General features: G+C 52.4%; 2 protein-coding genes across 2 annotated transcripts; one reads left to right on the forward strand and one right to left on the reverse strand.

The window, feature by feature from the left end:
* The first annotated feature begins 1,617 nt into the window (after positions 1-1,617).
* On the forward strand, positions 1,618-4,151 carry LOC122389085. The gene is made up of 3 exons (XM_043380778.1): positions 1,618-2,599; positions 3,081-3,225; positions 3,560-4,151. Exons 1-3 carry the CDS (start codon positions 2,485-2,487, stop codon positions 3,819-3,821), a joined length of 522 nt encoding a protein of 173 aa, XP_043236713.1. The 5' UTR covers positions 1,618-2,484; the 3' UTR covers positions 3,822-4,151.
* A 3,706-nt stretch (positions 4,152-7,857) lies between these two features.
* Positions 7,858-17,681, reverse strand: LOC122389095 (sorbitol dehydrogenase-like). Its single transcript, XM_043380790.1, has 3 exons — positions 17,631-17,681; positions 10,105-10,259; positions 7,858-9,676 (listed from the first exon to the last, which is right to left on the reverse strand). Exon 3 carries the CDS (start codon positions 9,605-9,607, stop codon positions 8,543-8,545), a length of 1,065 nt encoding a protein of 354 aa, XP_043236725.1. The 5' UTR covers positions 9,608-9,676; positions 10,105-10,259; positions 17,631-17,681; the 3' UTR covers positions 7,858-8,542.
* Between the last annotated feature and the right edge of the window lie 3,077 nt (positions 17,682-20,758).

A 20,758-nucleotide genomic window follows, 5' to 3' on the forward strand; every position in this document is an offset into this window, starting at 1 on the left:
ACGAGTACACCTATAATCTAGCGGTTTTGCAGCTTATCGGTCGGTGCTCTTTGAGAGACGACTCTTCCTTTCTAACCGATTTTGTTTTACATTTATATAATTAACACTATTCCGGGCGGGGGGGGGGGCGAGAAGGTCCCCCGACAAACAAAAACGGGTTTGTTGACCCCACCTCAGAAAAGTTTGCAATCACGTCAGAGCTAGAGGTTTTCACGGAACGATGTCCTCTCTTCAGGTCTTCATAACAGTACCAGCATGTGTAAGTTATATATCTCATAATTTGTATAGCTGTGACCTGAGGTCAGGTCAGAGTCGTAATCTTCACATTACAAGCCTATGGGAAATATTGGAATACGCCCTGCTTCGAATAAACGAGTCAAAACCAGTAACCACCCAATTCTTTCAGGATTGTGACAGACTATCTGAATTCTGATCTGTAATGACCCAGGTGCCATTTACTGGCAGGGGCACCGGGAAGGGTCACCTGAGGTCTTGTGAAGTCATCAATAGTTTTTAGCCAATAAATCACGATGTGATGGTGCTAAAGAGTTGGAAATGGTATCAAGCTGTATGCCTGGTCATGACGCGTTGATTGGTATCCAGCGTGAACACTGAACTTCCTAGGTCAAATTCTAAAGTTGACCTATCAAGAACATGCAAGTAGGGTAACTGTGGGGAAAACGCACCCCTGGGTTAAACGCCTCCCCTAAAAAAATCGTATTTCTTATCGACGGATATGTGTTTTATCCTGTCTTTCAGAACAGTCAGCTGCTTGTTTACGTAGGTCTCTATTTCCGGTTCTGCGTCTTGAGGAACAGCGTGGGTAGGTGCTGATGTTGGTTTTGGGTGTTGTTTTTGTTGTTTTTACAGAAGATTCCTAATATTTTGATGCCCTCTTTATATCACAAAACTTGCTATTGTGCACATCACTAAAAACTGCGTTTTATTGTCATTCTGTTGAATTTGTTATGCTGCGGCGTTAGTGGCGCGTTTTTTGTCAATATTTTGTTGACCGGAAATGGAGCGGATGGGGAAAGACGCCTACTCGCTGCATGGGGCAAGACGCCCCCAGTTTTCTGAAAGGGGGGCGTTTTGCACGGTGGTGAGAGTGCAGGGTAGCGCCTTGTAGGTGGGTGCCGAAAAGGCCTCTCCCTGTCCTTTTTTGCTGATATATCCTGAACGACTGCAGATATCGTCACCAAACTTTCAGGACTCCTCCGGGCATCCATTTTACACATTGCAACAAAATTTTATTCCAAAGGCTATGATAGGTTGACCACAAATGACGTCAGAATGACCTCAAGTTCTGCCATGTTCATCATGTTCTGTTGCTGGATGGGGTGGGGGCGCTTTGCACATGGGTATGGGCGTATTACCCAGGGTGTGGGGCAAAACGCCCTTTTGTAAGGGTATGCGAAAACCTTTTTGGGGGGTTAAATACCACACGCAGGTGTCTTTTCTTGGTCTCAAAACGTAGCAAAAAGAATGAGCTACATGATGGTGCCCAAAGGTTTGAGTAATCTGTGTTGGGTTTAGTGTCAGAAGGTTTCGCGCTTAATGGGGGCGTTTTTGACCTATTCACCCTACTTGTTTCAAACATTTTATTTTCATAACCTCTGGTGGCCTCAATATTGACTTGCCCAAAAAGAAACTATCTATAAAAGTTGTAGGTAAAGACCTATTGTTTACAACGAACTGTCAAATGCCGTTTACCGTTTGTTGCTCTAATTCGTGGTCTTCAAGATCTGAGAGGGGGGAAAGCCCCGCCCGATTCCGAACGTTTCGGAGCCCGCCCAGAATAGGGCTAAAGGGCAACAACACCTTTTCATTTATTTAGGTACGCATTGAAATACGCCTGATCTGCATATGTTTTTACAAATGTGTTGTAGACATATAAGTCCAAATCGAATGTAGATAGCATTGAGCCACTATCCACTAACCATCCCGTCCCGGTCCCGGCTTGGCACAGCTCTGTGCTCCCCCGCAGCGGGGAGCTCAGAGCTGTGGGGGGGCCCCGCCCTGTGCCAGCCCGGGGAACGGTTCCCCCGCCCGGTCCCGGCGGGGAAGGTTCCCCTACCTGATCCCAGTGGGGCACATTTCCCCTGTCCCAGCGGGGCACAGTTGGTCTGCCCCGTACCTGCAGGGCACGGTTCCCCTGCCCGGTCCCGGCGGGGAAGGTTCCCCTACCTGATCCCAGTGGGGCACAGCTCCCCTGTTCCAGCGGGCCCCGTGTCTGCGGGGCACGGTCCCCCCTGCCCGGCCCCGGCGGGGAAGGTTCCCCTGTCCCAGGGCGCGGTTCCCCCGCCCGATCCCGGATACAGCCGGTCGTCTCGACTGCGGTGGGGAGCTCAGGGTTCGTACCGCGGTACCGCGCTGCAGCGACCGCCGGCAGGCTGCAGCGCCGCCGCCGCGCCGACCGGCGGCCGGTATTTAGGCGGCGGGCGGCGCGGCCGGGCCCAGACCGCGTCCCGACACCGGTGCACCATGTTCCCGCGTCTGTCGTCCGTGCTGCTGGTGGTGCTGCTGGCTGCGAGCAGCCTGCACCAAACGGCCGCGCTGCACACGCACCAGGAGTACTTCAGCGCGCCGGCCACCGCAGGTGAGAGGACCCGCGCCCGGGTCTGAGGCCGCTGGTGGCTACTGATGAGACATATTGCGTGAGTTGCATGCATACATGAGCCGTGAACAGTGCACAGGCTGTCGCCATAAGGCTGTCCGTCTGCTGGCGTGAAAACGGCAGAGTGTGACGTTTAATTGAGGACGATTAAAAAAAGATATCTGCTTGCGGGAATGCAGATAACGCGGATGGGATTTGCCCGAACCCCCGGGACATTTGTCTCTTCAAAGGTCGGTAAACTAAATCCGCCCACCACTGCTGGTGCTCACACCTGCAGCAGCGGCAGCATGAATAATTAATTATAATTCAAGCAGCTGGGGATTTTTCTAACCTGTGATGTAAGGATCCATCCATGATTTTAAGCATCTCCGCTACCGGTATCTAATCTGTACGGCACCCGGCCGATATATTACGTGTATGTCGCCGTTATCACCCACGCCATTTCCATTGTCCGTGGTTGCAGGTCACTCCGGAGAATGTCAGGACAACAAGGCGGGCAAGTCGGCCAAGCTGGGCGAAACGTGGACCACCACCGGCTGTAAGCTGGCCACCTGCGTGCTGAGGGAGGACCTGAACGGCGAGATGGCGCTCACCATCACAGAGGACGGGTGAGCAGGGCGACAGGGTGGGTGCGGGGCGCTGGACGGTGTGCGGGGCGGGGCGCTGGACGGCGCGCGCGTGGTAACGGGTTGGCACGGGGTGGCCGAGTATCGGGGTAATTGGTGGGGACAGCCGAAAATGTTTGGCAGGTGGTAGTCGGTTTGTCATGAGCTGAGGTTTATGTAGTGAGTGGAGATGGACCTGAGGTGAAGTAAGAAAGCTTCTGATGACGCAGGTCTGAAAGGTCCTTCCTTCGGTTCACCTTTTGGTAATGGAGGCTTGTAGCTCCGTTTTGTCCGCGATAGCGCCGGCTGAGCTGACGGTGCGGCGTGTCCCCGACAGGTGTCCGATCCTGGAGCAGCAGCCGGGCTGTCGTCAGACGAGCGTCAGCCGCACCAAGCCGTTCCCCGACTGCTGCCCCAAGCTGCGCTGTCGGAGCACTACCGGCGGCAAGGTGGTCGTCATCCCGGGCAGCAGCCCCGGCCTGAGCTCGTCCCCCTCCTCGCCGGCCCCATCCCGCGGCTCCTCAGCCGTCAGCAAGAAGAGGACCGGCCAGACGAGCGGCTCGCGCAGGAAGTTCCCCAAGTACCAGCCGCGCACCTAGAGCGTCACACGAGCGGGCAGCGCGTGCAACCTCCAGAGGAGACCCATCTTCCCAGCGCCGCCGGCGGGCGGAGTGGAGCTGTTTGTTCGGAGCTTAGTTTTAATATCTGTTGTTTCCTCGCCACAAAGAGAGGCGTGTCTCGGTGAGCTCCTGTGCCGCGGGACCGGCGAAACGACAGCGGCGGGCCAAGGCCCTGGCGGGTCACCGGTGGGTCAGAGTGCACGGCTGTGTCGCCGGCCTCCCCAGCGGCTCGATAAATACCGTTATTCTTTGTCCATCCCGCCGACAAACGCGGCCAACACTGTGTGCAATACATGTCTTTTAGATGGCGCCCACACGTGTCCTGCATTGATTGGCACAGAGCCGACGAAATGCACCTGTGCTGTCTGACAGAAGCTTCACTGTTCTATACCCAGTGGGTACCCATTTTAACGATGGGTAGGTATATGGTTCTTGCTTGGGGCAAGAGAATGCAGGTTATAAAAGAAGCCGTTTAGGTGCTTCTTTAACCCGCGCTCCACTGGAGGGCCCCCCCCCCCTCCACTTTTCCCCCTCCCTTTTCTGGAGGGGGCTATTCATAGCCCCTCTCGTTTTTCTGCGATTTCTTCTAAACCGCTGTATGTATCAACACGAAAATTAAAGTACCTTCGGCTGCATCAATTTGACACCTCGTGTTAAAATAAAATTTCGTAGCTACCATAGGTCGACTGGAAATGACGTCATAAGGACATCATGTTCGGTCGATTTTGATGCAAAATATTGAACTACGGCAATCGCTCCCCATCGCTCCCAACAGCTCAGTTTTTAAGCTAGATCCAATTACTTTGCACGAGAGGACTCAAAATACACAGAGCTACAAAACTGCTATCTCGGATTTGAAATTTGGAAATTTTGGAAGTTAGGTATACTTAATCACATAAAACTCAAAAGTTATGTTTTTATTTTCCCCCTATAAAGTTTAATTTTGTTCGAAAAAAAACGGAAAATATATGATAGAACATATACCGATGAATTACTCCAGGAAGTTTTAGCCCGATATCTTCGAAAATAGCTTACTACGGATAGTTATTAACCCGCACACCGACCCCCGTCGGTGCGCGCGTTAATGACTGCGCTGGCGGAGCTTATATCTGATGCTTTATTACGACAACCGATACCGTGATGAAATTATTGGATAAAGGTGTTTGACAGTACTGCCACGTCCCATCAATCAACGGTGCAGGTGCAGCCGTGCTGTGGTTACGTTGGCAAAAAAAAAAAAAACGACGGGCGACAACCACGGATAGATTTGTCTAAATCAGGAATGATTGCCTCTGTCGTACCCTCGCCGGTACCCTATCGCTTTTTTACAGTGGCAAGGAACGCACTTGATGTAGAAAGCTGATTTTTTGTGAATACTGAGCTCTGATTTAATCCTGATTTCTTGATAGGTACATTTCTTATTTTCAGCCCAATAGCGGGCAATAGGTGTCAGTATTTCTGCCATATAAGTTATTTGATACGCTTCCATCGTTTAAAATCCAGGAGGAAATATGATTATAAACGTTTTTTTTAGGGTAAATGCACGGTTAATCTGCGACATGTGCTAAATTTGAGCACAATCGGCCCAGCCGTTCTCGAGATCTGGGAGCGGCACCCTGCACGTGCGCACGTGTAAAATGGGTCCCAACTGATTTATGCACGGCACCCTATACTAACCGGTCCCTAACCGTGTACCACATTTGAGCGCCATCGGTCCAGCCGCTCTCGAGATCTGGAAACGACCCCTCCACGTACGCACGTGCAGCAGCACCCCAACTCTGGCACATGGATATGCATTGCCTAGTGGGTGACTACCTACATGCCAACTTTCAGCGCAATCGGCCAAGTAGTTACCGAGATATATAAGGGGTCACCCACATGCATCGGGATTCGGGAATAGTCCAATACTTGGTAGAAGGAATGAAGCTACCCTACAAAAATTACCGCATGTAATGTAAATCGGTCGAGTGGTTGCTGAGAATATATAAGCCTCGCAAAAGCGTCCGCACGACTCAGAAATTTCCGTTAATCTACGAAAGACTCCGCTCGCTTCGCTCGCTCCGTAACCAGCCCCGATTCTGCTTTTGTCGCAACGCGTCCAATAGTTTAGTTTGGCGGTGGTCCAATCGTAACTTATCGAAACGTAAGGGGGGAGGGCGTAAAAACACCCATCCTCTGGCACCGCGCAGCCCAATGCAGCAAGGGTGTTCGAAAGGCAGTTAAAAGTTGCTTAAAATTTCGAAAGTCAAGTTATGTCAGATCAACCGTCAGGTCATCAGAAGTCATCATAAGCATAAACTTTTCCCGGTTCCAACATGTTAAATGATGTTGTTTTGATACCTACGTAACTTGTTACGAAGCTCATGTCAGTTGGTGGTTGACCCCTACTATGGATAGCCGGCAGGCCGCCTACCACTGGTTGGCCTGACCCGACCTACCCCAAATGCATATTGCATATGCATGACCACATCATCTTTGATCAAAGCTAACGCGAAATTCGTAATCAGGATCCGGCCCCGAAACCCCATAACCACCCGTCACTTTACGATGTTATAGCAGGCCCCGACTTTTCCGACTTTCGGGCCATTAATCTAGGACCTGAGTCAGCCAATGGCCTAAGGCCTTAACTTAAAATTGGGTACCTTACCTATCATCGGCTTCCTAGTCTCGTCACGGGCAATGCGCTTTTTCTTTCAACGTTTTTCGAAAACCTAACACCTTGTCCGGCACATAACTCGGGAACCAATAGAGCAACAGCGCCGGGGAAAAGCGCATTCGATAGCACTTTTTGAATGCTCTTTTTGCGCATTACACTCAGATTTGACCTCTCAGGTCAACGGTTTAGCCTCTAGCCACTAGCCAGAGGGTAAAAACTAAAAATAGCCGTTTTACAAAAAATGCACCTATTTCTTCAATAACTTTTGAATCGAGAGAGTCAAGACATTACTTTTGCTAGGATCGTGTTCCTCTCGTTGAGACGAGTCGAATTAACTATTAGTTGACGACCTTAAAAGGTCATTTCGAAAATTTGACCTCAGGTCAAGGGGACCTGATCTGACCGGAAAAGGTCGTGTTGCATATCAGACGATCCGTATCGTCGAGCTTAACACATCTAAGATGTTTTCATCGCTCAAGCATGTTTCTATCAAAAGTGGCCTAAAAACTAGTGGGATCCTTACATGACTTGACTCGAGATGTCTGCTAGGACATAAGGATGGGTCACGGGTGCAATTTTTCGGTTCAGTGTGTCAACTTTCCATGTAACCCGATGTTTGAGAGTGTTTAGAATGTTCTTAGGTCACCGATATCAGAATCCCGATATATACATTTACACATAATGTTACTCTTATCAACCTCTGAAAGTTTCAAAGCGATCATTGAGTCGGTGTAGCTATAGCGAGCATTCTAAGATTTTCTGGGATGAGGTCACTTGAAGTGACCTTATCTTAAGCGACCTGGGTCTGAAATTCTCACATATGCCGAAAAGATGCATGAACAGGTGTGCGAAAAACGGCGGCGCTGGCCGCTGAGATATCTATGAAACGTCACATCCTGGGGGGGGGGGGTCCGAACACAAACGCACACACGCACGCACGCACGTACGCACCCTGCACGACGCTGGTTTAATCTCCACAAAAAGATTGGCATACAAACGCGGATCAAAACACAGGCTTCCGAGACTCTGGCGCGCTTCAGCTCTTCCGGGGCTGATTAGGAGAGCGAGAGCGGCGTAAGGACCCCTGCCTTAGCCAGCAAGGTCTGCGTTACATCGAGCGTGTATGCGTCACCAGACCCCGCATTATCGGGAGGCTGTCCTCAGTCCTATTTACGTAACAAAATTGTGATCTTGAGATCCATCCTTCAGTTCATTGCCATTGTTCGCTACCGCAGCGCCCTCTGGCCTCACCCTTCACCGTCCAGCCAATGCAGGGCGGCTGTCAGCCCAGCTAGATGGCACCACTAGGCTGTGGCGACAGAGGAAGGCGAGGAAATGATCGAACAACCCACTTCGAAATTAGCCTCTTTGGGTAACTATATTTCCGAATTTAACGTTTCACTCACTGACCTCAAAGATCAGATTACAAATAGTTTTGTGCGAGATAATCGCAGTTATCATCACCACAGTGAGGGCATTGCTAGGGTCCAGGCATGTATGTATTGCACTGGTTTGCACCTCCGAAGCCCACAGTTTATTTGAACATGTCAGCACTGGCCCGACAGACTGCAGAGGGACTCTGGTGGCTCGACAGCCAAGGCCCACCCCAACTCCGAGCTCATGAGCTGTGGCAGTAGAGTGGGGAGGTCCAATCACACTACGACCCCACAACCTGCGACGTTTTTGTACAAGGGGCATTACTTCAGAAGCTGTGCTGTGTATGAACCTGGGTATGCTTGGAGCGAGAGATTCTGGCAATGAAGGTCCCTTGGACACATGATACATACATCATCACTTCATACAATCATATAAAGAATACATGCAGGTGTTAAACCTAGTGTAGGCCTAGCTATCTTGAGTATTTTCCATAACATAACATCTAATAAAAGAAATAAAAACCGTTTTTTTAGCCCGGCTACTGACCACTACCGACCAGACTCCGCCCGACTCCCGGCAAAAACAGGCACACAGTGGCGGCACCCCGGCCCCGCCCCGCCCGTCACGGCGGCCGGACGCGGCGATCAGCCCCTGGTGACCGGCGCCGCTACTCCTCGGGCTGGCACTTGATCATCACCTTGACAGCTCCGCCGGCGCCGGTACGCGCCGTCTCGAACGCCTCCACGGAGCGCTCCAGCGGGAACCGGTGGGTGATTAGCGGCTTGACGTCCACCAGGCCGCGGCGCACCAGCTCGATCGCCGTCGGGTAGCAGTTGGCGTACCGGAAGATGCCGCGGATATCCACCTCGCGCGAGGCCGCGTGGATGATGGGCACTGAGACGACGGCCGGGCCCATGCCGACCAGCACGACGGCGCCGCCCGAGGCCGTGGCGTGGATGGCCAGCTGGATGCTGGGCTCGGCGCCGCTGCACTCGATGGTGACGTCCGGCTGGTGGCCGCCCAGCAGCGCCGCCACGCGCTCGGCCAGCGCCGGCGCGTCGCGCGAGTCGACCAGCAGCGTGTGCTGGGCGCCCAGCTGGGCGGCCAGCTCCAGCCGGCCGGCCGTCACGTCCGTCACCACCACCTCGACGGCGCCGAGCGCGCGCGCCGCCAGCAGGCTGACCAGGCCGATCGGTCCGGCGCCGCAGACCAGCACCCGGTGGCCGGCCGTGACGCCGGCGCGCCGGCACGCGTGCACGCCCACCGAGAGCGGCTCCATGAGCGCGCCCTCCTCCAGCGACACAGAGTCGGGCAGCCGGTGGCAGAAGTCGGCCGCGTGCCGGTAGTAGCGGCACAGGTTGCCGTGCACCGGCGGCGTGGCGCAAAACACCACGTCCGGGCACAGGTTGTAGGTGCCGCGCTTGCACTGCTCGCAGCGGCGGCACGGCACGCCCGGCTCGATGGCCACCCGGTCGCCCACGCTCAGCTCGGTGACGCCCTCGCCCAGCGCGTGCACCACGCCGCTCGACTCGTGGCCCAGCACCATGGGCGCGCGCACCACAAAGTGACCGATCTGGCCCTTGTAGACGTAGCTGACGTCGGAGCCGCAGATGCCGACCGAGTCCATGCGGACGACCACCTCTCCGGGGCCGGCCGTGGGCATCGGCAGCGGCTCGACGCGCACGTCGTTCTTGGCGTGCAGCACCACGCCCAGGTTCTCCTCAGAGGCCATGGCGGGACGGCGGAGACAAAAACCGAGTGGTGGACTGGACCTCGCAGGTCGTCAGACGGTCGGTCGGGGCTGCGGGTGAAACATCAACGGGTGAGTGCGAGTCTGGGAGAGAGTGAGCGAATAAGTGATTGACAGAGCGATTCAGCGAGAGATGCTAAATAAACAGGAGATAAACTTTTTTGGGTCAGTAACTATATTGACGATTGACAGATATCAGTCAGTTCAGGAAGGCTGCTAAACACTGTCATGAAGTTTACCCAAGTAGCTCGAACAAATAATCGTATGTCGTCTTCACATCAACTAAAACGCCCAGTCCCCTCACAATCCTTCGTAAATGAACTCAATGCTACAAAGTACGAGAGGGCCATGCCTAATAACAAGTAAAGTGGACATTCATGGGCATGTTTACACGTTACATGGGGATGTTACACATTCATGTTTAACTTAACCTCAACACAGCTGTTCACCTATAATACCTATATCCACATCGTCCATACCTCAGTGGTCGAAGTGCTGACTGCTGAGTGCGGCGGCGGCGGACCGGTCACTGCGGCACACGTCCGTCGGGAGGCCGCTGCTCGGCGAGTCGGACTGGGCCGGGCCGCCGCGCCCATAGAGATACAGACGAGACGAGCCCCCCTCGGCAGCGCGTCTGGAATCCAGGCGCGGCGTCAGGGGCCCGGTGGCGGCGGCTGCCACCAAAACACAACACGGGGACCGCGGCCGGGGCAGGACGCGGCTCGCCGCGCGAAATGGTACGGCGACGGTCCGAAAACTGGGCTGAATTAACCTCACCTACAACCTACGAGGGATGTGGCGTGCTACGACGATATGTGATTTGTGAAACAGTTTCTGACCACGCCTGTGCGTCTACACTACAGCCAAGGCCGAAGGTGACCGACCTAACTGGCTCGTAGAGCTGCCACTTTGATTCGAAGAGCTGCCACTTTCGAGCCGAGAGCAGACAGCATATTACCGCGCCAAAGTGATCAGCTTTCACATCAACCTCACATGCGGTCGTAATTTAGGGTCGAATAACAAGTAACCGTAAAAGACTGAGCAAATGTCATCTACGACACAGGTCGATATTCATATCCATTGCCAGCAAATCTAATACGGCCGATCCACATACAATGACAGATGGAGCTGCCGGCTGCGTATCAACGACGCTGCTCGCCCTCTCCGGGCGCCTCCTCATTAAATAAACACCCCTCCCAGCCACCATTGCTGCTAGATGGCCCCGGCTCTGCTCATAGTAACGTGCTGTTGTCTTTGCCACTCCCCTTCATGATTTATGCGCTGCACTTCCGTTGCTAGGGGTGTGTTGGAGAGTCACGACATGATATGCTCCGTTTTGCGATACATCAAAATTTGATTACCAATAATCGACATTCCCGGCCCACGCTAAGGTCCATAAGCAATGGTATGCAAGCGGTGGTAGGCATTTGGTCACGTCACGTCGTTGGTACTTTACATCCCTCAGTCCCCTTGGTGCCGGGCGCCGGGGAGCAGCCTGCATCCCTCAGTCCCATCAACGCCGAGGAGCAGCCTGCCTCCCGTCAGTCCGGTCAGCACCGGGGAGCAGCCTGCATCCCTCAACGCCGGGCAGCAGCCTGCACCCCTGCCTCCCGTCAGTCCCATCAGTGCCGGGGAGCAGCCCATCGGCTCTGCGACGAGTACCAGCCGACGACCAGGGAGGCCATCGACCGCATCATAGTGCCGGAGTTCGATGGCTTCGGAAAAGTTTACCTTCGATGATCTGTTCTGACATGGCCTTGTTCAAGTGACCTAAAAACAATCGAAGCACTTTCGTAAGGAAGTTCGATCCTTCCATACCCGCAGCGCTCGGTGCCGTTTACACGGGGCAGACCACTGTCGAGTGGCGGAGAATACGGTGCAGATCCTAGGTTGTTCTATATACCCTGAATCCTAGTGCGACCTGCTCCGATAGTCGGCCTCGAGCTGACTCAACCGTTACAGAAACGGACAGTCTGTCAGGTGCTGCTATAGATCCACGCTGATCCTGATGTGTGTCAACCTGTACCTACCATTCCGCAGACTTCCCCACTTAAAAAGTACCAGACCGAATAAGGTATATATGTACTTTTGCAACTGAATTCATTGCTTCTTCTGTGGACTTAATAAACAAACTTTAATAAGTATGTCTTTGACTACTCTGTAACAATAATCTATATCAATTAATAAAAGTATTTTTCAGAAGGCAATGTCATACTGACATGATACTGGAAAAATACATTTTACAGGGAAAAGTCCAGGGCCTCCTCTAAGGATTTTTCACTGGGTGGGCAAAATTTTCGCTACTCCCCTGCCCAAGGGTGGATCCAGCCACTGTTTTGGGGTTCAACCAATTTCATAACCTGTTACCGGGGGGGGGGGGCGGGGGTGAGGCGAAATAAGCAGTGCCGTTATTGGAAATAAGATGATAGTTTGCAAAGTTAACGTTTGTCGTATGTTTTATGGTTAGCAATCAGGCGCGCACACAGGATTTTTGAAAGGGGGGGGCACGACCTTCGAACTGGGCCCCCCATGCCGAAGGCCCCCCCCCCCCAAAAAAAATACGGCCCACGGGGCTATATTTCGGTTGGTTTGAAGCTTGAGCAATTGGTTTGTCAATGCATGGTAAAACAATTATTTCGGTACCAGCTTAATTTTCAAAACATATATATGTTTACGCTGGGCTGTTTTTTTTTTCTCTCAAATGCGACTCTGAGCCGGTACATATACCTAATCATCTAATTTATTACGTAAACCATTTCATTAATAAACATTTTTGCAGGTCCCTCAGAAATCAGCCCCGGGCAGCGACTGACTGCCGGCCGGCCGACCGGCCCCGGGTGGCTAGAAGCAGGGGCCGGTCACTGTTTGGCCCGGATGTGTAGGAGCGGGAGCAGCACTCCTTTTTCACGTATATTCGCATATTTTTTTAGGCACATCGACATGAAATGTCATTATATCTGATACGATGCGGGATCACAGACTAGAGATCCAGCCTATAACTTATATTTAATGCTTAACCGATGAATCAAATCAACAGGACTATGTACGATGCATATCGGACACGTACCCAGAATTTCGCCCAAGAGGGGGTCACCTGCTGGTCACCTGACCCCGGGCCCGCGAGTCACCCGGGCGCCCGGGGTCAGCTCAGGCAAGGATGTACCCAGGACCTTTCGATGGGAGGAGGGAGGCACGGTGGGTCCAGTCTCACTGGCAGACGGGTCTCTTTAAAACGGTCTTTGCATGAGAAAATGTGGAAAATTGGCAAGCAAAAGTATCATTTATGCCCGAGGAGTGTGCCTAATGTACACTAATGCCTAATTTACATGGTATTTTACGAGCGAGCGAAGCGAGCGAGCTCCTCAGAGTCACCGAGACACATCCTCATGACATGCCCGGGGATGATGGGGGTCCGCCTCCGGACCCAGGCCATCGGCAACATACTGCCGACCCCAGAGGAGGTTCGGCGCAGCGATGCAGTGGCGGCCCTGGTGGCCGCCTTCAGGGCCCTCCAGAGCCACTAGGCTACACCGCGGCTTCGCCGCGGCTGCGGGGACCGACAACAACAACAACAACAGCTCCTCAGAGTCACCGGTGTGTGGCGCGTTCAGAGGTGCCACTGAAAGGCCGTCAGATGCGCTGGTGTTGGGTCCTCACAGGCGCCGTTGCGGGGTCTTAGGGCTTAGAGACACTGGTGGGGCCATCATTGGCATGTGTGTGGCCCTGCAAAATGGCCTGCAAGTGGAAAGTGGCCCGTCATAGGCTGGCAAGGACACTCGGAGGCTGGTAAGAGGCCCTCAGAGTCACTGGTACGCGGCCCTCAGAGGCGTCGGTGTAGGCCCTTAAGATGCGCTAGTGGGGGTCCCTTGGAGGTGGGGCGAGGGGCCTCGCAGTTGCCATTGTGGGTGCCTTTAGAAACACTGGTGTGGACCGTGTGTCAATCACAGACGGATGTGGAGCCATAGCAGCCAATCCCTCGTTGGCCGTTACTGCTTAGGGCCCTGAGCGGCCGGCGAGGTCTCTCAGAAACCGGCATTGGGCCTTTATGAAGATAATTGTGGCTACATAGGAGCCAATAACGTCCCCCCACAAGCCCTGTGGTGTCCTTCCGAGTTGAAGTGCGGCCAGCGCTAACCCTCTGCTACCAACTGGCGCCGCAGGGCCCCTCGGTTTCGAAGGAACCTTAAACCCGAGAACGGGCACGTACCCCCTCGCTCCCTTGCTATGTCACTGAATCCAAGTGATGGGACCCTTTAGGTAATCAGGGGCGTTTCAGATGACCAGGGGTTTTCAATTGATCAGGGGCCCACCAGGTGACCATGGCCCCTCTGGTAACCAGGCGCCCCTTAAGTAACCAGGGACCCCATCAATAACCAGGGCCCCTCAGTAAACGGGGGCCACTCAGGTAAATGTAGGAGTCCCGCAGATAACCAGGGCCGACAAGGTTTCTCAGGTCCGTTTTTTGACAAGGCTCTTATTGACTCAGGTGCGAGCCCTTTGCCATCAGCAGAGGGCCCTTTCAAGCCTTTTGAGGGCCGTTTAACGTCTCTTGAGTTCCCATTGAGGCCTTCTAAATGCCCTTTGAGCAGTCGAGGGGCCTTTGAGGCCTTTTGAGGGTCTCTTGACGTCAGCTGAGGACCGTTGGACGCCAGCTGAGGATCGTTTTTGGGCCTTCTGATGGCCATTAGACGCCAATGGATGACCCTCTGACACCAACTGGGGCCCTCTGACACCAGCTAAGGGCACTTTAAGTTTGACGCTAGCTCAGGGCCCTCTGACATTAGCTGGGGGGGGGGCCTCTGACGCTAGCTCAAGGCCCTTTGACGCTCTTTAAGGCCTTCTGAGGGCCCCTTGAGGTCTTCTAAGGGCCCCTTAAGGCTTTTTGAGGGCCGCTTGACGCCAACTGAAGACCGTTTGAGGCCTACTGATGGCCATTTGGCGCCAGCTGGGGGCCCTCTGTCACCAGCTAAGGACCCTTTAGAGCCTTCGGAGAGCCATTTGACGCAAGGGCATGGCCCTCTGACGCCAGCTCAGGGACCTTTGACACCCTTTAAGGCCTTCTGACGTCCGTTTGACGTTAGTTGAGGGCCCTTTGAGGCTATCTGAGGGCCCTTTAAGGCCATCTGAGTCCTTTGAGGTCATCTGAGGGCTCCTTAAGGCCATCTGAGGGCCCTTTGACACCATCTGAGGGCCCTTTGACACCATCTAAGGGCCCTTTGACACCAGATGAGGGCCCTATGACGCTAACTGAGGGCCCTTCGAGGCCATCTGAGGGCCTTTTGAAACCATCTGAGGGCCCTTTAAGGCCATTTGAGGGCCCGTTGTACACGGTCTTCGGTGGTCTAAGGATTAGTTAGAGGCCCATTTGAGGCGGCCGAAGGCCGCCTCAAATGGCCCCTTCCTTCGAGTTGGGCCCCCCAACTCGAATGGGGGGGCACGGGCCCGTGTGCCCCCCCTTGTGTGCGCCCTTGTTAGCAATGCTCGAGCGATTCGTTCCAGAGTTACATGTACAGCCCTCTGCAAACTGCGTGGTAGGTAGGTATTCTTATTCGGTATTCTTGCTATTTTGACAATGCACCAGTTTTTGTGACCTTGTGACCTGACCTCGGGTCACTGGAACCTAAAACTCCAAGGCCAAGTGACAAACAGATGCTCCAAGTCGTGTCTTAAATTTGGTAGCGCTACGTGCTATAGAACTCACGCTATCAACGAAAAACTCTGGCATTCGGTTGCCGCTAAACTGTTAGTCCAATTTTCCCCTGACCTTGTACCGGGTTTGTGACCTGGTGACCTGACCTGAAAAGACTAGAGACCTGAAATTTTCAGGACAAGTGCCAAAAGGTTGCCCCAGAGGGTATGCGAAATTTGAGCGCCGCCGTTTTTACGTTATTTGTGAAAAGCCTTAGGGGGGTGCATCAACCCCCCTCATCGGGCGAGGGCTAACTAACATAATACATTGTAGTAAAGGCTACCCGAACCGGTAATGATTCTTGCTTATTTGTTCAGCTCAGCCGTATTTAGAGATTTAGCTGGCTTTGTCCATGAATAACAATATCGGCAGGGGCGTAGCCAAGGGGGAGGGGCCACGGGGGCAATGGCCCCCTCCCTTGAGCGCAAAACGCGCCATGGGAGAGCCCCTCAAGCCCCGGGATATTTTTCAAACACTGGATAAAACGTCTTTTACTCGGAAGAAAATTGATATCGAAGTTTCATTTCTCTGGCCTTCTGATGACCCAATGGGCCCCTGCACTCATCCGATGACCCCCGGTTTTCTGGGGCCCCTGGTCGCCTAGGGGGCCCCGGTCGCTTGAGGGCTAGTCGCCTGGGGGCCCCTGGTCGCCTGGGGGCCTGGTCGCCTGGCCCCTGCCCCCTGGTCGCCTGGAAGAACGTTTGTCACCTGCAGTGGCATAGCCAATGAGGGGGCCAAAGGGACCATGCCCCCCCCCCCTGGAAGCCAGGGGTCCTTATTCTATAGGGGCCCCTGGCTGACACAGTGGGCCCTTGGCGACGCAAAGGCCCCTGCGGCAGATCCTTTGACACAGCTGAGTAGTTATACTTTGGCCAAGAGAGCCCCAATTTTAGAGCCTTGGGGCCCTATTGAAACCAGGGGGCCAGTTGGATGGGATGGGATCAACTTGGGTCCAACGGTGTGTAAACAGAATCAATGCGTTCCGACTGTTGGTCTGACCCTATATCGGTTTGAGGGAGCTCGGATCGGATCCACTGTCGATTTGAGGGGGCCCTATCGGTTTGAGAAAGCCCTCAAATGCCCTGAACGGGTCCTTAGTTTGTCTAAGAGAGCCCTCCGTCGGCATGACTGGGCCTCTGCAAGTGCAAGGAGGGCTTTTGTCGGTCTTAGTGGCCCTTAGGCGGCTTATATGACCCTCAGACGGCTTACGAGGCTCTCATGCGCTGTAGGGGCCTCTGACGGTCTGAAGAACCCTCATCCGACCTACGGGCCCTCAGACCGCCCTCAAAACCGACTGGCGACTCTATGAAGCTATTCGTGGGCCTATCTAACAGGGCCCATGGACTGCTTACCCCCTAAGTTCTAATATTTTTGTTAATAAATATTTTTTCCCTATTTATTTGGGCCCCCTCCAAAAAATATTGGATGCAACCAGATGGCTTTTTGGATTTTGAGGGGGTTATCTTGGGCCCCTGTGCGTTTGGCCCCCTCCTTGAGGAAATCCTGGCTACGCCCCTGAATATCGGGCAACCAGAAAACTTTTTTTGGCCTTCAAACAGCATCCAGTTTGCTTAAGACCAGAAAGGTAGTACCGGACGTCCGGCCGGACCAGAATTTTTGCATTTGCTTCTGGGTGGGCAAATCGACGCCACTGGGTGGGCAATTGTGGTGACTGGGTGGGCATTTGCCCACCCAGTGGGTATGTTAGAGGAGGCCCTGAAAAGTTCACCTTCACGAAATTAGTTTTTTTTTGCAATGGATTTATGATTTTTTATGCTGAAAATGATCAGCAAGGAAAATAAAACCTTTTTATAAAAATGATTGTTTTCTATATTTCAATTCAGTTTTAAAAGAGGAAAATGACCCCTGCAAGGCACACATTCCTCAGCAAGGCACCTTTTTACGGGACAAGCAATGGAATATCATTGCCTAGGGTGATCATTGGGCCGTAAAAGCTCCTTATTTGTGCTTGTCTCAGCTCAAGCAATGGAACTGCTATTCCAGTTCAAACCCTATTTTAAAAGTGAACTATTTCCTTTGATAAAAAATAGCTTTCAGAATAAGCCTGAGGCAGCTGTTGATGCTTGACATAGACACTGGTCACTGGTCAGTACAACGAACATGAGCAGGCGCGCCCTAACTCTTCAACAACAACAACGAACATCAACATGAGCAGGTCAAGGTGGCGAAAAGACTATCAGCCAATTGGTCAAGAATCGAGACTTGATAGCTGATGACAAATGAAATAAATGCTAAATGATGGATGAATGATACATGCTAAATTTAACAGAAAAAAAAAGAATAACAACACCGCACCCCTGAGAATTCCACCACCGACCACCACCATACAGCCTTGCCACCACCCAAAATGTTTATAAACAACCAACGTACTTCACATTTGGCTCTGCGGCGCAATGACTGCCACATCGCGGGCCTCCATATGAAGTTTTTTTTTCACTCGATTTAAGATCACATTTTTGTTGGGTGTTCTCTCGGCTCTCGCTAGGTGGTAGATCAAGACTAGACTACCTCAATCTGTCACTAGGTTGCCTTTTTCAGCAGATTACTGCTGATGCTCTAAAAATTTTATTTACGTGAATGGCCAGAGATGGGCCAGAGCCTCACGTCGGGGCTCGTTGCTCTCGCTGGCAGTAGTTAGTTCCACGGCCTCGCACTAGATGTCAGGGCTGTCTTGATGGAAGCCGCGCGCGCCTCGTCCCAGAGTCGGCTGCGGCACCGGGAGCTCCCCGCTCTAGTGGGGTAGACAGGGTGGGCCACTGCACAGGGGCCAGGGGGCCGTGACCCCCCCTTCCACGCAGCCGCCCAGATCAGGGCCTCGTCTAACATGTTAACTGGTCCGTCCCAGAGTCGGCTGCGGCACCGGGAGCTCCCCGCTCTAGTGGGGTAGACAGGGTGGGCCACAGGGGGCCGTGACCCCCCCCCCCTTCCGCGCAGCCGCCCAGATCAGGGCCTCGTCTCTGGGGGGGGGGGCAAACCCCCGCAGTCACCGGCCTGCCCCCCCCCCCAGTCAGATCACGGTATTTATTTACTTTAGGACCGGCAGCCTTTACTTTCGTTGCGAACCCCAAGTGCTAGTAAGAAGCATATCACATGACATAATTTGACCTCCTGATTTCATAGCTGATAGTTATTCATGGCCGGACTGGAGAGGGGCGCCACCCAGTAGGAGTGGCGCCAAACGTAGGGGCGTCAGACGGCTGCGAGGGCGGCGTGAGACCATGAAAAGGGCGCCATTCCCCTAGAAGGGCGCCGAGTGATTGAAAACGCTTTGTGGTTTAGGGGCGCTGAGAGGCCAGAAGGGCGCCGAACAGTCGAGGGATGCAGGGCGCGAGACGGTCAGGAGGACGCCGTTAGAGCACGCGAAGGGCGCCGTGGCATATTATAATATAATTTTATATTATATAATAATATGATCCAGGATTGTGGGTGCATCTGCCCCCCACAAAGAGATATAAAACTACACCCCTGACATAAATCACTGTAACGTCATTTAGAAAAAAGATATGACGGGATTCGTTTAAAAATCTTTAGGGAACAGTTAAAATCAGCGGTGCGGAGCCGGAGCCGCTGGAGCCGGCATATTTTGCCCGGAGCCGGAGCCGGAGCCAGAGCCGTAAAACAATATAGCCCGGAGCCGGTGCCGGAGCCGGAGCCGTCAAAAAAGGGGGCGACTCCGGCTCCTTTTTTTAAGAGGAAAAAATGATTGACAAAAGTTTTACAGTTCGAGGCAGTAAAACAAATTAGTGAATAGCGAAAGGACATTGTATGGGAAAAAACGTTAACTTTTTATTCTAGTAAAAAAATAATCGACATATTTCAACCACAATTTTTTAGCAGTCAATGAAATAACTCAACTCAGTCTCAAATCCTCACATCTCCTAACCTTCCGATATCTGCAAACAAATTGTCGATAGTGTTTGCGGACTGGAGATGTGACTATCAGTTTGGCTCGAGCAGATTCTAGCAGCTTCGTCGTGTTGCATTGCGCAGTGTCTTGATGAGCCCCTAGGAGGCAGACTGTGCCGCAATACTACCGCCAACGACTATAAACCCAACCGGCTCGGCACGACCAAGATTACTAGAACATAAGGTTGGACAAATTGTGACGTCACTGGTGCTTGGAATATTTTTTCTAGTATCCCACTAGACAGGCCTAGTTGAAACTAAATTTGAAGGGAGGGCAATCCATTGCCAAGTATCTGATGTTGTGAAAATAATTGTTGGAAATGTAAAGTAAGGCACCATGGACTTGTTTTCAATTGGGAACAGATGATATAAAAAGAAAAAGAAATGTTTTACGATACTACTAAATCAGATAATTTGGTACAAATTCATAGACGTACAAATAAACCGGACTGGCAATTCGAAGGGACCTCCCATGGAAGATAGTGGCGCCGACAAAGCGGCGCCAAAAATCTGTGCTGTGAAACGTTGTAAAGCAAATAAATTTGTAATTATTTTTAAATGGATGATCGGATCGAGATGATGGTGGTGCCGTTTGACGTGCCATTTCTGGAGGCAGGTGATGGTTTAGGTCCCGAGTCACTCTCTGTCACGTGGCGCGTGTGACTTGCCGACAAAACACATTGAGAACAAAAACCTTTTATCGACGCTTTAAGCCAATCCAAGGGAGGTCCAGGTGCCAAATTTGTAGGTCACATGTCCCGGTACCAAGCCACTGACATATGGAATAATCGGCACCGAAAGATAGGTACATATTGCACATGCTCGGGGCGAAAAACATGTTTTGATGAGGCATTCTCCGATGCTCGAAAACTTTGACCTAAGCACCTAAAACTCTGCACAACGGCACAACATGGACAAACGCTTGAAGGCGTTGTACGAATAGGTGTGCTGAGATGCACGGTCCACATGCTTGGCACGTGGAAACCTTTTGCTATTACACTTCGTGCTACGCATACGTGCGGAACGATATGTTTATATTTCCGAAGCTAAGCATCGCAGCGACACGTGCAAGATGGCGTTGGAAAAGGTTCACCGAGGCGCATCAGAAGTATGCCCTAAAATTCCGAATTTGAGGCAACGTGGTCAAGGTCAGATAAAATTGACCGGAAAAAAGTCAATTAAACCCTCGCCGTTTGGCCACTGATTGAGCTAGAGCTTCGCATAAACAAGAGCGTGTTGCCCGTGACGAGAGCAAGCCGATGATACCCAATTTTAAGGTCCTAGCTCATCGGTTGACCTGCCAGGTCAGATCCAAATCCAAATCCAAATCCAGTGTATTGAGGTCTCCATTTACTAATGGTTTTTCAGCCCTCTCGTCGTGTACATACAAGTATTAAAATTCGCTGACAAACACGTGAATCATTACGCAGTACGTACATAAAAGGCTAAAATCAACGCAAAAGCGAAACACTAAACACCAAAAGAAATAAAAGACATCTAAAATACATGGTTTTTCA

Source organism: Amphibalanus amphitrite, unplaced genomic scaffold, assembly GCF_019059575.1.
Source record: "Amphibalanus amphitrite isolate SeventyFive unplaced genomic scaffold, NRLGWU_Aamphi_draft 000019F_arrow, whole genome shotgun sequence".
Lineage (NCBI taxonomy): Eukaryota > Metazoa > Arthropoda > Thecostraca > Balanomorpha > Balanidae > Amphibalanus > Amphibalanus amphitrite.